We start from the raw sequence: 12,716 nt of genomic DNA, 5'->3' as shown, positions 1-12,716 counted from the left end.
AGCAGCCCATAAAAAGGCCTTTCTCCCCAGTGTGTTGGTCTCTCCTCTCACCAGCACCTGGATCTCCTTTTTGTGTTCTTGTTGGATTTATTATATTACTTGTTATGATTAATAAACATTTATATTTTATATAAACTGTATCCACGTGTGGCCTCCCCTTCACGCTACTCTGCCTTGAGCGGAGTAGTTTCTAACATATGGGGGCTCGTTGTCTGAGATTATAGCTGGGATTAGGTCAGTAATGCCCTTAGGAATATTTTTTTACAACACATTACATGAGAGGTATTGTGTTAGTGTTGGTTTAAAATATTTGGGTGGGCCTAATGTAATGGTAATTGACTGATTGTCAATTGGGCCTGTTTGGGGAGTGCTGCATGGATGTATTGATTGGGAAAAAATAAATAATTTAATTAAATTTTTTCCTTTTGTTGGATTTTTCTCCCTGGGGCTAGAGATGATGCGGCCAAAGTGCCGGTACTTTGACAGGGTCGAGCTTTTGATGCATATGATCAATTAAGGGGAGTGCGAGATTGTGTTACGTTTGCTGGAGAAAAGGTTAAGTGTGATTTAGACCACTAGAGCTATGTAAAACCCCGTGCTAGGAAGTAGAGCGCTTAACGGTGATTATTTTAGTTTGTTATTCAAGTTTGTTGTTTTTGGTGCATCGGACGTGGGTAGACTGATTAGCAGTTGAGCTGCATGTGTGCGTACCGAAGACTAGGGCTGAGATTTAGTTAATTGGTCTATTAGTTTAGATACAGGGGAGCTCCTAAACTTATGTTTCCTCCTGGCATCGTAGCACTGCCTGCACTGCTCCAATGGTCGTGCGCAGTCAAAGGAATTTGGGTAAGTTGGGATCAGTAATTTGTTTGATTGGGCTCATTTCAATTAATTCTATTTGGTAGGAAATTGGTTGGCTCATTAGAAATTTGGAGATGTCATTTTTGAAATTACAAATATGGATAGGTTGGAGGAGTTTTTTGTTGCACCTACGGAGGAAAGACTTGATTGTCTTGCAAACGATCAGCCATGAAGTGTTACTGAACATTACAATTTTGAGGTATCTTTAAGTATAAGTAATAAATTAAAACAACTTAGGAAAGTGGTTATAGAAAAGCTGGTTGAAAGGTTAATATTGACTTTAGATACAAAGTCTGATGAGGAAGGGCTGTCGCCGAAAGCCACCTCAACCCTGCATGCTGCTGCAGGCGTTGAAACTGGTGGCTTCACTTTTGAGCAGTAAAAGGAACTCATGAAAATGCTAAGTCAGCGTGAACGGCAATTAGAATTAGAAAAAGTAAGAATGAGAATGAGAGTGTGAGCTAGAGTTTAAATCTCCACCAAGAATTGAAGAAGCTAAATTGGAACAAGAAGCGGAACGTATGAGATTGCTTGCCGAGGCAAAAATGCAAAGCGGGGGTGCTGATTCCTCAGGTGACCAGTCAAGTTCAAATGTTGGCCGACTATCGAATATCACGAGTATGATTAAATTGTTACCCAAATTTAACGAAAAAGATCCAGACATGTTTTTTTCTTTGTTTGAGAATGTGGCTGATGATGGGGCATGGGATGATGCCAAGCGCACTCTCTTAGTGCGAAGTGTTTTTGAGGGTAAATCACAAGAGACTTTTATTGCACTGTCAGTAGTAGATAGAAAGGTGTATATAAGACCGTAAAAGATGCTGTTTTAAAAGCATACGAGCTCGTCCCGGAAGCTTACCTAAGGCGTTTTAGGGGTTTGAAAAAGGGGGAAAAACAAACTCATGTCAAGGTGGCTAGAGAGCTCACCGGTAATTTTTCCCATTGGTGTACATCTGTTGGCGTAAATTCTTTTGAGAGTCTTTGTGATCTGATAGTGCTGGAACAATTTAAAAACATTGTTCCTGACCAAACTGCCACATGTTGACGAACTCAAGGTAAAAACAGCAGCTGAAGCCGCAGTTCTCGTGAATGAGTTCGTGATGACTCACAGACGTAATAGTGACAATATCCGAAAATATGAGGGCGTGGGTAGGTCAACTTCACAATTACAGTTGAAGTCAGAAGTTTACATACACCTTAGCAAAATACATTTAAATTCAGTTTTTCACAATTCCTGACATTTAATCGTAGAAAATATTCCCTGTATTAGGTCAGTTAGGATCACTACTTTATTTTAAGAATGTGAAATGTCAGAATAATAGTAGAGAGAATGATTTCAGATGTATTTCTTTCATCACATTCCCAGTGGGTCAGAAGTTTACATACACTTTGTTAGTATTTGGTAGCATTGCCTTTAAATTGTTTAACATGGGTCAAACATTTTGGGTAGCATTCTTCCAGAACTGGTGTAACTGAGTCAGGTTTGTAGGCTTCCTTGCTCGCACACGCTTTTTCAGTTCAGTTTTGTTAAAATCTTATCTACGTGAGGCCTCCCCTTCATGTTACTCCGCCATGAGCCGGGTGCTTTTTAACAATTGTGAAACTCTATTGTACAAAAACAAAAATTTGCATTAGTTTTTCATATTTTCATTTGATTAAAGTTCTGTGTATTCATTTGTTAAACACACAAAAAAAAAAAAAATAAATAAAAAAATAAAAAAATAAAAAAAAGGAAAACCGAATTTGTAACTGCAGGACTTTATGAAAGTCACGTCCTTTTCTGTGTAATTTCACCAGTAACCTGAAGATTTGTTGTTGTTAACCAAGTATCGATTTATTATCTATACTGAAGTACCAGAGCTGGTATTGTACTGAAGCCAAAATGTTGGTATCGGAGCAACCCTTTAACACACTCCCTTTAGAGATTTTATTTACATGTTTAAAAGGAACTTAGCTTACAATTATTAAAATAAACTGGAACACGGGTCACTCTCAGCTGAACTATTTCTTTTAATACCTGTTGTAAACAGTGTTTATGGAACATGGTTGAAAGTGGTCACCTTGAGTCAGTTCCCCAGTGCATGGCGTAGATTTTTGCCAAATGTCCTCTCAATGTCCGTCTAGTGCGCATCTGAATCCGTCCGACAGGCTCAATATTGGCTGTGATCTACCAGAAACAAGCATGAAAAAATAAATAAAAAAAAGTGTTAAAAAAAACCCAAAACAAAACACTCAACCCTAAATAAAATGAGATTGTATTAGAAGTTTATAGTTATTTGCGTGCATGGGTTTGTGATGCTTATGTTTTACCTGAGAGAGCGTGGCATCCGCGCAAGCTTTCCGTGCATCCTTGAGAAGGAAAAACTCAGATTAACAAATATTCCCAAACACATCTTCAGGACAAAACCTCAGACAACTATGTAAAAGTCAAAAGATATGGCATCTGTCTCTGAGGATAGACAAAGATTCACATATACAAGAGTTTTGCCACTAGTCATCAAGTTGGGTCTGTGCAGACTACTCGCAGATCACATGCTTTCAAGTGAGCTTTTCCATATGGTGATAGCAAGAGGAAAATTCTTCAGTCTACAAACTGCATCTATATTGAAATCACACTAAAGTGCAAATACAGAAGACACAAAATAACGGACATCATTTAGAATTTTCTGTCAATGTTTTTAAAATGTGGAAAATAGGTTAACGCAATCTCTGATTAATTTACATTGACCCACCAAACAACTGAGTACTTGTCTGGGCGGTTAGTCAATTAGTAAAAATGAGTAGATGTGCAAGTCCTAATGTGGAGTGGGATTTTGGACCAATGAGATTTCACTGTGGGCAGCACTACCCAACACTACATAAATAGAAACCAAATAATCAATAAAATCTCTAATCACAGATGATTAGGATAAAAGCTTGCTTTATCACATCACACCTGGTTAGGACATGGTGTTGGAGTAAAAACAAACAAAATAAATGTGTAATATGATGAGTAAATGTGTGTCATTGAGTGTACTGGAGGTGTGGTGTGCGATGAGTGAATGTGGGTAATGGACGTGTGGTGTATAAGTGATGGTATAAATGTATATAGTGACTGACTCTGATCTGGTTCTTGAGCTGTTCAGCCTCCTGACGTAACTGGTCGAGTTCGCTCATTTTCCTCTATGGGCTTCACTCCGTCCACACACTGGCACTCGCACTGATCTGTAGAACAAAAAAATAACAGCAATGAATCGTTACTCATATACATGAGAAAAATAGCAAAATAGGGCTGGGCGATATGACAATATATATCGTGGCGATGATATAAAGTGTCAATCGATAGAGATTTTGCTATATCGTGTATATTGCGATATGTAAATATCTATGAGCGAAGCATGGGCTTATCTATCAATGGGCAGATCTTCATGTGAGACAGAGAATTTAAGAAACATGGACAGGGTAAAAAAAAAATTCAGCAGCAGCCCAAGCAAATGTAATTAAATTAATCTCGTGTCCGGCATTTCATAAGCACTTTCTATGTTTAGCTGATGCGCAGATCTGTGTGTCATGTGAGGGTCTCTCTGGAGCAAGCAAATGAGGGCGAGTCCAGCAGGATTCTCAATATTTACTGGAGAGCGCAGAGCGGGATCACAAGCGCTACTTAATCATTTTTGACATCCCCACAGAACAGGACAACTCGCAAACAATTCAAGAAAATGAAGAGGAGCTTAAGACTGGTGCGACATCTGTGGTGTAGGTTCAAAAAACCCAACACACAGTAGAAAAATATCAAATTCAAACTGTCACACAACGATAATCACTCGTAAATCAATCACAAGCAATTTGTTTTACCAGAAAATGAAGCACGCAAAAGAATATTATGAAAGCCAAAAGATGCGCTCTGCATTATTTCAGCTGTTTTTTTTTTTAATTCCCTGATATTTCCAGGTTTTCCATGACTATATATGATAATTTTTGTGGTGTTTATATTTATTTTCTGCAAGAAGTGTTTATTTATGTTGCATTATTTTTTTTATTTTTTTTTTACTTATGTATTTATTCTCTAGAAGATCTCTAGTTTCTTGATTAAAGTTTATAATAAAATTAGTCAACAACGTATCACACAGAAATATGGCATAATGTGAAATTTTGCATTATGGTAAGAATGAATTAAAACCAAGTTGTTGTTTTGTTTGTTTTTTTGCACTTTGACTAATGTCAAGCTCCAAATAAAGATAAAACTATATAAGAGTAAGTGTTTGAAAGTATTTAATTCACTGACAGAATTACCCAAATACAGTCATTACAATAAGGTTATTGTAATGCCTTCGGCTTGCTCACTGGGGTTTTAAATACAATTATTATTTAATTACTTATTTTTAAACACAATTCACAATCATATTTTATCAAACTACACAATGATGTCTCTAAGACATTATAGATATTACAGTTTTATCTTCTGTTAATGCCTGAACTTCTGTAAAGCTGCTTTGAAACAATGTGTGTTGTGAAAGGTGCTATATAAATAAAAATGACTTGACTTAATACAATTTATGTGCCCATTTCTATTGATTTTCCCAAAACATTTACTATATCGTGATATATATCATTATATATCATAAAACTACTCATATCGTGATATAAGATTTTGGTCATATCACCCACCCCTGCAAAATGCAAAATATAGTTTAATGGGCGGTAATAAATATGCATGGTTGGTAAATTTGCTCAATTCACCTGTCATTTGCAGATGCGGCAAGAAGTTAATTTTGAATCCTATATAAAAATATTAGAGTTATCAATTTAACACATTTAGAGTGATTGATTATATGAAAAAAAAAAAGAAAAATCACGCGTTACCATCGGAACAATTCATGTTTGATGTTGCACCTTGATGTTTTAGTGAATCTGTGTCAGTAGGGGGCAGTCAGCGTGACTCCAGCTGTACAGAAAACCAACGAGAGCAGCACAGTCTTCCACAGATGACACGCTCTTGTGCTCAAAGACAACTGGACCAAACACAACAGAATGAAGGGCTCTCCAGACATGTTTTTCAACATTTTAAACTACATTTAACTTGACACAGAATCCTAAAAACACAGTGTTGTGTAGGCCTGTCACGATTAAGAAATTTGGCTGATGATTAATTGTCAAACAAATAAGTGCGGTTATGATGATTAATTGTCTGTTTTAGGGCTGTAACGATTAATTATCTTGTTAAAGAGCTTTCGTGATTGTCATATAAATCGTCATATTAAGGTGTGCTTTTCTCTGCATGTATGCTTCATACACCTTAAGTCATTTTTATATATTTAACTTCAAATATATAAATCAAATAATAAAATAGAAATAAACTATGATTTCCTTTCAAGGCTTTAAAAACGTATGAATGACATGAAAAATAATGTTTTAAATATCAAAATATTCCTAAATACTTAAAATATGTCTCTCCTTTTTGTCTACTTTAGTTCTGGTAAATTTTACATTTATACTTTTTTTGAACTCCTATTTTATAATTTTTTAAATAAAAAATGATATATTATTTATATTCTATTTTTATATTATGCAACATTAAAACATTTCTTTCCAAATTTCTTCACTTTTACATGTTATTTTAATGCTCTGATTAAACCCACAAGCCCTTATTTGTCATGAAGCAAAATCTTTGAGATTTCGTTTCACCATTTTATCACTCCACAGAAATAGAGTAAGCGTGCGTCTCCTCCTCTTTGTCACTGGGTGTCATTAACACAGCATGTATGAACCAGGAACATTTGCCATTACGCAATCTTTTAATGTGCAACCGGAGCGCTTTGTGTTCATTATCAAAGTATATACTTGTTCGTTTATATTTTCATGGGAGTTTGGCACGAGCCTCTTCTGACAGTGAGCACATTCAGAGCGCTTCACGCACTCTTCAGTGCAGGACCTGGTTGACCTCCATGGTGCGGCTCAGTGACGCTCGGACTCGGAGTTCAACTGAATGACACACAAGCGTGCCATTCAAGGCATTATTTTATACGGTATACTCGCTTAAAATTCCCTTATTTGGGCATTAAAATGTGATAGGAATTTTAATGCTCAGTAACCACGGTTGTCTCAAATAACCGCAATCAGATGGTTATTTAATAATCATGACAGGCCTAGCATTATGACTAAAGATGTTGAAAACTAGTGAGACCTGAAGCAACCAAAGTGAGACTCTCCAAAAACGCACATCTGACGTAAGTGTACATAGACCGACAATAAAAAATACAGCAGAGGAAAGTAGGTCAATATCAGGGATATGTTTACTTAAGGACAAATATTTTGACTTTTAAAGCCACTTTTTGTACTTTCTGTTTGCTGCCACAATATAATGTATATGATGTAATGGATCTGAATTATGTGAATTATAATATTTTATTAGATTATATTTATAATTTAATAATTAGATACTAAATTATCTTTATTTTGTGCCTTTCTCTGTAAAGGTTTATATTATATATTAAATAGTTTAATGTTTTAAAAAAAAAAAAAAAAAAAAAAAAGTACAAATGTTTTTTTTAAATTACATCACAGAAATTAACCCATTAAATTTCCCAGCCCTAATATACAGTGCTGTGAAAAAATATTTGCCCCCTCCTGCTTCTATTTTTGTGTATTTTTCATACTAAATTATTTTAGATCTTTAAATGAGATAACAAAACAAAAGCAACCTGAGTAAACGCAAAATACAGTTTTCAAATCTATATTTGTTTATTAAAGCAAAAAAGTTACATCAACCATGTGGAAAAACTAACTGTCCCCTTAAACTTAATAGCTGGTTGTGCCACCTTTAGCAGCAACAACTGCAACCAAATGCTTCTGATAACTGGAGATCAGTCTTTCACAACGCTGTGGTGGAATTTTGGCCCACTCTTCTTTGTAGAACTGCTTTAGTTCAGCCATATTGGAGGGTTTTCGAGCATGAACTGCCCATTTAAGGTCCTGCCACAGCATCTCAATCGGGTTCAAGTCAACTAGGCCACTCCAGAACTTTAATTTTGCTTCTTTTGAGCCATTCAGAGGTGGACTTACTGCTATGGCTTTGGATCATTGTCTTGCTGCATAATCTAGTTGCGCTTGAGCTTCAACTCACGGACTGATGACCGGACGTTCTCCTTTAGGACTTTCTGGTAGAGAGAGGAATTCATGTTTCCCTCAATTATTGCAAGTCACCCTGGCCCTTAAGCAGCAAAGGATACCCACACTTGAGCATACCTAAACATGAATTCTGCTCTCTACCAATTACTTTTTTCACAGCACTATGTATACAGTATATATTAGGTCTGGGAAATAAAAGACAATTAATTTTTTTTTTTTTTTTACTTCCTGGGCCTTCACATGATGGGAGAAAGGTGTCCTGAGTTACAGGCTCCGATTAGGGTGGGGGCAGGGTTAGGGCATCTGCTGCCTGCCAGGAACAAACCGAGGCACCTTTATACAATGGGCGAAACGCCACTAAATGTTTTTCCACACATTCTGTGGCTAACATTGGCATATATAAATGTTCAGGAGGTACACGTTTGACTCAACTGCACATCCTGATTGTGTGGAGCAGTGCACATTATTCATTAGTGCGATGCAGTCCCGGGCATATTAAACACGGGAGCGGATTTACTTTAAGGAGAATGGAGACTTCACCTGCAAGCAGTGAACCAGGTGTGCAAGCAGATATGGGAAAGCTGCCGTATCTCTTCGCATCGGCCGAAAATGCTCACTCAATTTCATCTGAACCACTGTCAAAACCCAAACCGTAAAATAAAGACCCAATGTGTGTGCGATAGCGACTGAGAAAGGCCTGGCCGTTCAGCAAGCTGCAGCCAGGTATACTTGTAGAGACTGAGAGAAAATAATAGTTTTGAGAGATTAGGGATGTCAATTTTCAGACACTTTCATTATCGATCGTCATGGAAATGAACAATTAATTAATCAATTACTCGTTAATGTTAGTTTCGCAAAACACACGTGGACGACTCCAAATGATATGTTCATGTAGCCTACTGTTTAAATATAATTTAAATTAATACACTTAAGAAATGCAAGTATTTGCATTTTCCTCTTAAAATATTCTTAGATTCCGAAGTCTATGAAACACAGGTATGTAGCAAATCTCTTGCCTGGAATAATGGCCAGTTATACAGTTTAGCTTCATTATACAAAAATATTAGTCTGCATAATGCAGCAAATCACCAATCAGTCTATCTACCAATCACACAGATCTATCTATCTATCTCAAGCTAAAATGAGAGTTTATGTAAAAATACAATGGTCAACAGAGAGTGCTATAGTTAGAGCCCCAAAATGACTGGACGTGGTGAGAAAAGACATTTCAACACTGAAGAAGAGATGCAAGCGAGTCTCTTTCTCTCGATCTGCCTGTGTCCTTGCCAACCCGTGAAGCCGTTACTAAGCAACAGGGTTGTGCAGTGAGCCTGGGCTAAGTATCACCATTTCTTCATGGCTACCGACACACCAGCAGATCACGCAACTACACAAATGGCTTCACATAAAGACACAGCAAAGTCACGTTAGAATATGACAAAAGAATATGTTCATTTTTAATTCAATTAAAACTAAGCTAATCAGTACTGTTTATGAAACAGATAAATTACAAACACATGGGTCAATTGGGTCATATTTCACTCCCAAAAATAATAAATAAATAAGTTATATTTTGCATAAATATTGTATAGATTTTTTAAAAAAAATTAATATGCCAAATTAGCACATTCTACCCCCGAATAGTCATTACTGTAATGCAAAAAACATCTGGACATTTAATTTGTAATTTTCAATAATCTCAATGGTGATTTTCATGAGATTCTCATTACTGTAACAGAGTAATTTTGTGTTGCAGAAAACAAAATGCAATACGATGCTTTTTTAAATTTAAATCAGCATAAATTAAAGGCAGTAAAACAAATACCATGATGTATATTATTCTTTTTTAACATTACAGTAATGAGAATGACATAATCTGTGCATTATGGGAATAAGAATTGAGGGGAGAAATAGTCCTAAAATAGCATTCATCATCTTTCTGCTAAACAATGTCTTATTTCTTTTTAATTTTAAGGTGAATTGTGACCTGCACATATTCTTGACATGTTTTTTGAGATTCAGTCCCTATTATTTCAAACTAGATACTCATTTATACAGATAAATATACAAATTAAAGTACAACAGAAACAACCTACCCCACTTTCTTTTTTTTTTTTTTTTTTTTTTGTGGAAATTTGGCAAAAGATAGCAATTCCAAGAAAATGTTGGCCGTTTGTTGAAGTGGGGTGGTGGACAGAGAGACAGAACAAGTGGAGAGCGCGAGTGGACAGACACATCGTCCCTTTCTCAATGTCACTCCCGTAATCCAAGCACACCGTTGATTCAGCTTGTCCACACAAATCCGGTTAACACCAAATCTGCTGATGAACACTCCTGGTGACCCAAATCCACCGTCCCACACTTTCACTCACATCTTTCTTCAACGTGAACAACGTTAACCTTTGCAACGCAAGCCTTTGACAAAAATTTTACTCAATCTTTGAGTGAACAAAAGTTCCTCTAGTAACCCACAACATGTCTTACAATTTTTTTCATCGACTAGTCTATGGCTTGCCTGAATGACTAGTTGATTAATCGGCCTTAAGGAATCCCAATATAATCAGGTTAGTTTCAGGTTCACATGACTCCGATCGTACATGTTTCTTACGAAAGACACATACTTGCATTTAAAAACAGCTATACAGAGAGAATTCATGTTTTTTAAGGTTGGACCATTTTTAACTTAACATATTTAAAACTAACTCTCATAGCAGAATGTAAAAAAAAAAAAAAAAAAAAAAATGTTGTGGATGTAGTAGTGGTGCTTTAATGGGAATGAACTTTAACTTTATCAAAAGGGTTTTTACTGTGCAAACTGTCAAACAGTTAAAGCACACCATGCTCATTACAAATCTGGTGCAAAATTATTTTTGGAAAATCGACCGAGTCAACTAATCAACAAGTTTGTTTTTGGAAGACTTGCCAACCATCATGACTCCTCCCTAGAGACAACATGAACATATTCCTCAAGAGACCAAAAAAAAAAAAAAAAAAAAAGTCAAATACGGCACGACTAAAGTACTAAAGTCTTGACTTATTCAGGTCCAACATCTAGTTCTAGTCACCACACAAAGTCCATTCAAACGCAAAAACACATCCGTACGTCTAATATCACAATTTCAGCCTTTCTTAAATTATAATTTGTTCAGAAGTGCTATCAGATTTCTAGAGAAAGCAGAAGTCTTACCTGCCTCCTTTATCCCCAGACACAGTTCCTGTGTCTCTGACAGACAAAGAGCTTCTGAATGGATCAAACTCCAATAAACACCTCACCTGAATGCCAGCGGCTGATTGGCTGCTTCTGCATTTTAAGCTGCGTGTAATCCAGCTGATAAAGTATCATTCTAATATTGGTAATACAGGGTCAGCTGAATATGAATATGACCTGAATATGGCCTCAGGCTCACCTCCAAAACATTGCTCTCTAAAACTAGACACACATTTCAAAAGAATCTAAATACTGATCTTGATGGGTTAGAGAGAGAGAGAGAGAGAGAGAGAAAGACTCAGGTTCTAATCACATTCCAACAGAAAATGTGGAAGAGTTTGTTAATAAAACTGCATTCTCCGTGGTGTGAAACAGACCCTCCGCTATAAGCCCTGCTGCTGTTAGTTACTGTTGCTGACGCCATCAAGCTTTCCCACCATGTTTTGCTCACACTCTGCTGCGAGCAGAAATCAACTTTTCACACGTTCTCTTTAAAAAAAAAAAAAAAAAAAAAAAAAAACAAACATGAATCACTCAGACATCTTTCTATTGACGCAAATGTGACCACAGTTAAAAAAAATAAAAAATATGTTTTCTTTGATTGACATTGTACTAAACTTAAAAGTGGATTTTTGGTCCACTTTAGATTGGGTCTCAGTCCACTTGCACAAAATGTATGTGCAAATTTGGACTCTCCTTAAACAAACCAAACTCAGACCCCTTTAAAATCTCTTATCTTTCTGAAATGCAAATGAATGCAAGTGAAAGATGGCCAGAGCTCAGAAGGTCCAAAAAGCACATACAGGCAGCATAAAAGTACTTTATTTTTGTTTTTATAACCTTTATGTGCTTTTTTGGTGAATTCGGGTTACCAGTCACTTGCATTGTATGGACCTACAGAGCTGAGATATTCTTCTAAAAATCTTCATTTGTGTTCTGCAGAAAAAAGAAAGTCATATACATCTGGGATGGCATGAGTGTGAGCAAATGATGAGAGATTATTCATTTAAGTGGACCAAAAAGTGAATCAAGCAAAACAGGACCCAGTTCTCTTTGCATTCACACTGTCTGTGACCTTGAAAGTGGGCTCAGGTCTCTTTTTGGAGGGGGTCTCAGTAGATTTTGCATTCACACTGTGTTATTTTTGTGGAACCCAGACTTTTTAAAACACAATATTGATGATGATTATTATTAGGGCTATATTTAAAATGTAACTAGTACAATTAGCCTTTACCCGGTCATCTCCACAGACAGAATAAGTGGCTTGTCTCATCTCTCCTCTGCACGTTATCATTGTTCGTGTCTGGTAAGCTGTTAGTGTCAAATACTTTTGCCATTACACGAGTCTGAAGAGCTATTAGTTCACAATGCACATTATTAGCGAACTGAACCACAGGCTGCAAGTGAACCGTACTCAGACCACTTCCCGAGATGGTTTTGGTTCACTTTAAAGGGCTCTGAGATTGTTTAGTGTGTTCACATATGGGTCAATAATCTAGCAATCTGTGCTCAGACCCCTGAAACGAACCAAGTGTGAAAA

General features: G+C 36.5%; 1 protein-coding gene across 2 annotated transcripts in view; it reads right to left on the bottom strand.

Annotated features, from left to right (window-relative positions):
* The window catches only part of LOC127424278 (guanine nucleotide-binding protein G(I)/G(S)/G(T) subunit beta-1), an 83,448-nt gene that overhangs the window by 18,544 nt on the left and 52,188 nt on the right, over positions 1-12,716 (bottom strand). Inside the window, exons 1-4 of one of the 2 annotated variants that reach the window (XM_051669303.1) lie at positions 11,156-11,214; positions 3,961-4,065; positions 3,172-3,210; positions 2,922-3,028 (exon numbers count right to left, since the gene is read on the bottom strand). In XM_051669303.1, coding sequence (XP_051525263.1) covers positions 2,922-3,028; positions 3,172-3,210; positions 3,961-4,017 — 203 coding nt within the window. In that variant the 5' untranslated portion in view covers positions 4,018-4,065; positions 11,156-11,214. Of the gene's footprint in view, positions 1-2,921; positions 3,029-3,171; positions 3,211-3,960; positions 4,066-11,155; positions 11,215-12,716 lie in introns of those variants that run through there. The other variant, XM_051669301.1, reaches the window with a different exon arrangement.

The sequence above is a fragment of the Myxocyprinus asiaticus genome, chromosome 33, assembly GCF_019703515.2.
Source record: "Myxocyprinus asiaticus isolate MX2 ecotype Aquarium Trade chromosome 33, UBuf_Myxa_2, whole genome shotgun sequence".
Lineage (NCBI taxonomy): Eukaryota > Metazoa > Chordata > Actinopteri > Cypriniformes > Catostomidae > Myxocyprinus > Myxocyprinus asiaticus.
This window is presented reverse-complemented; position numbering and strand designations above follow the sequence as displayed.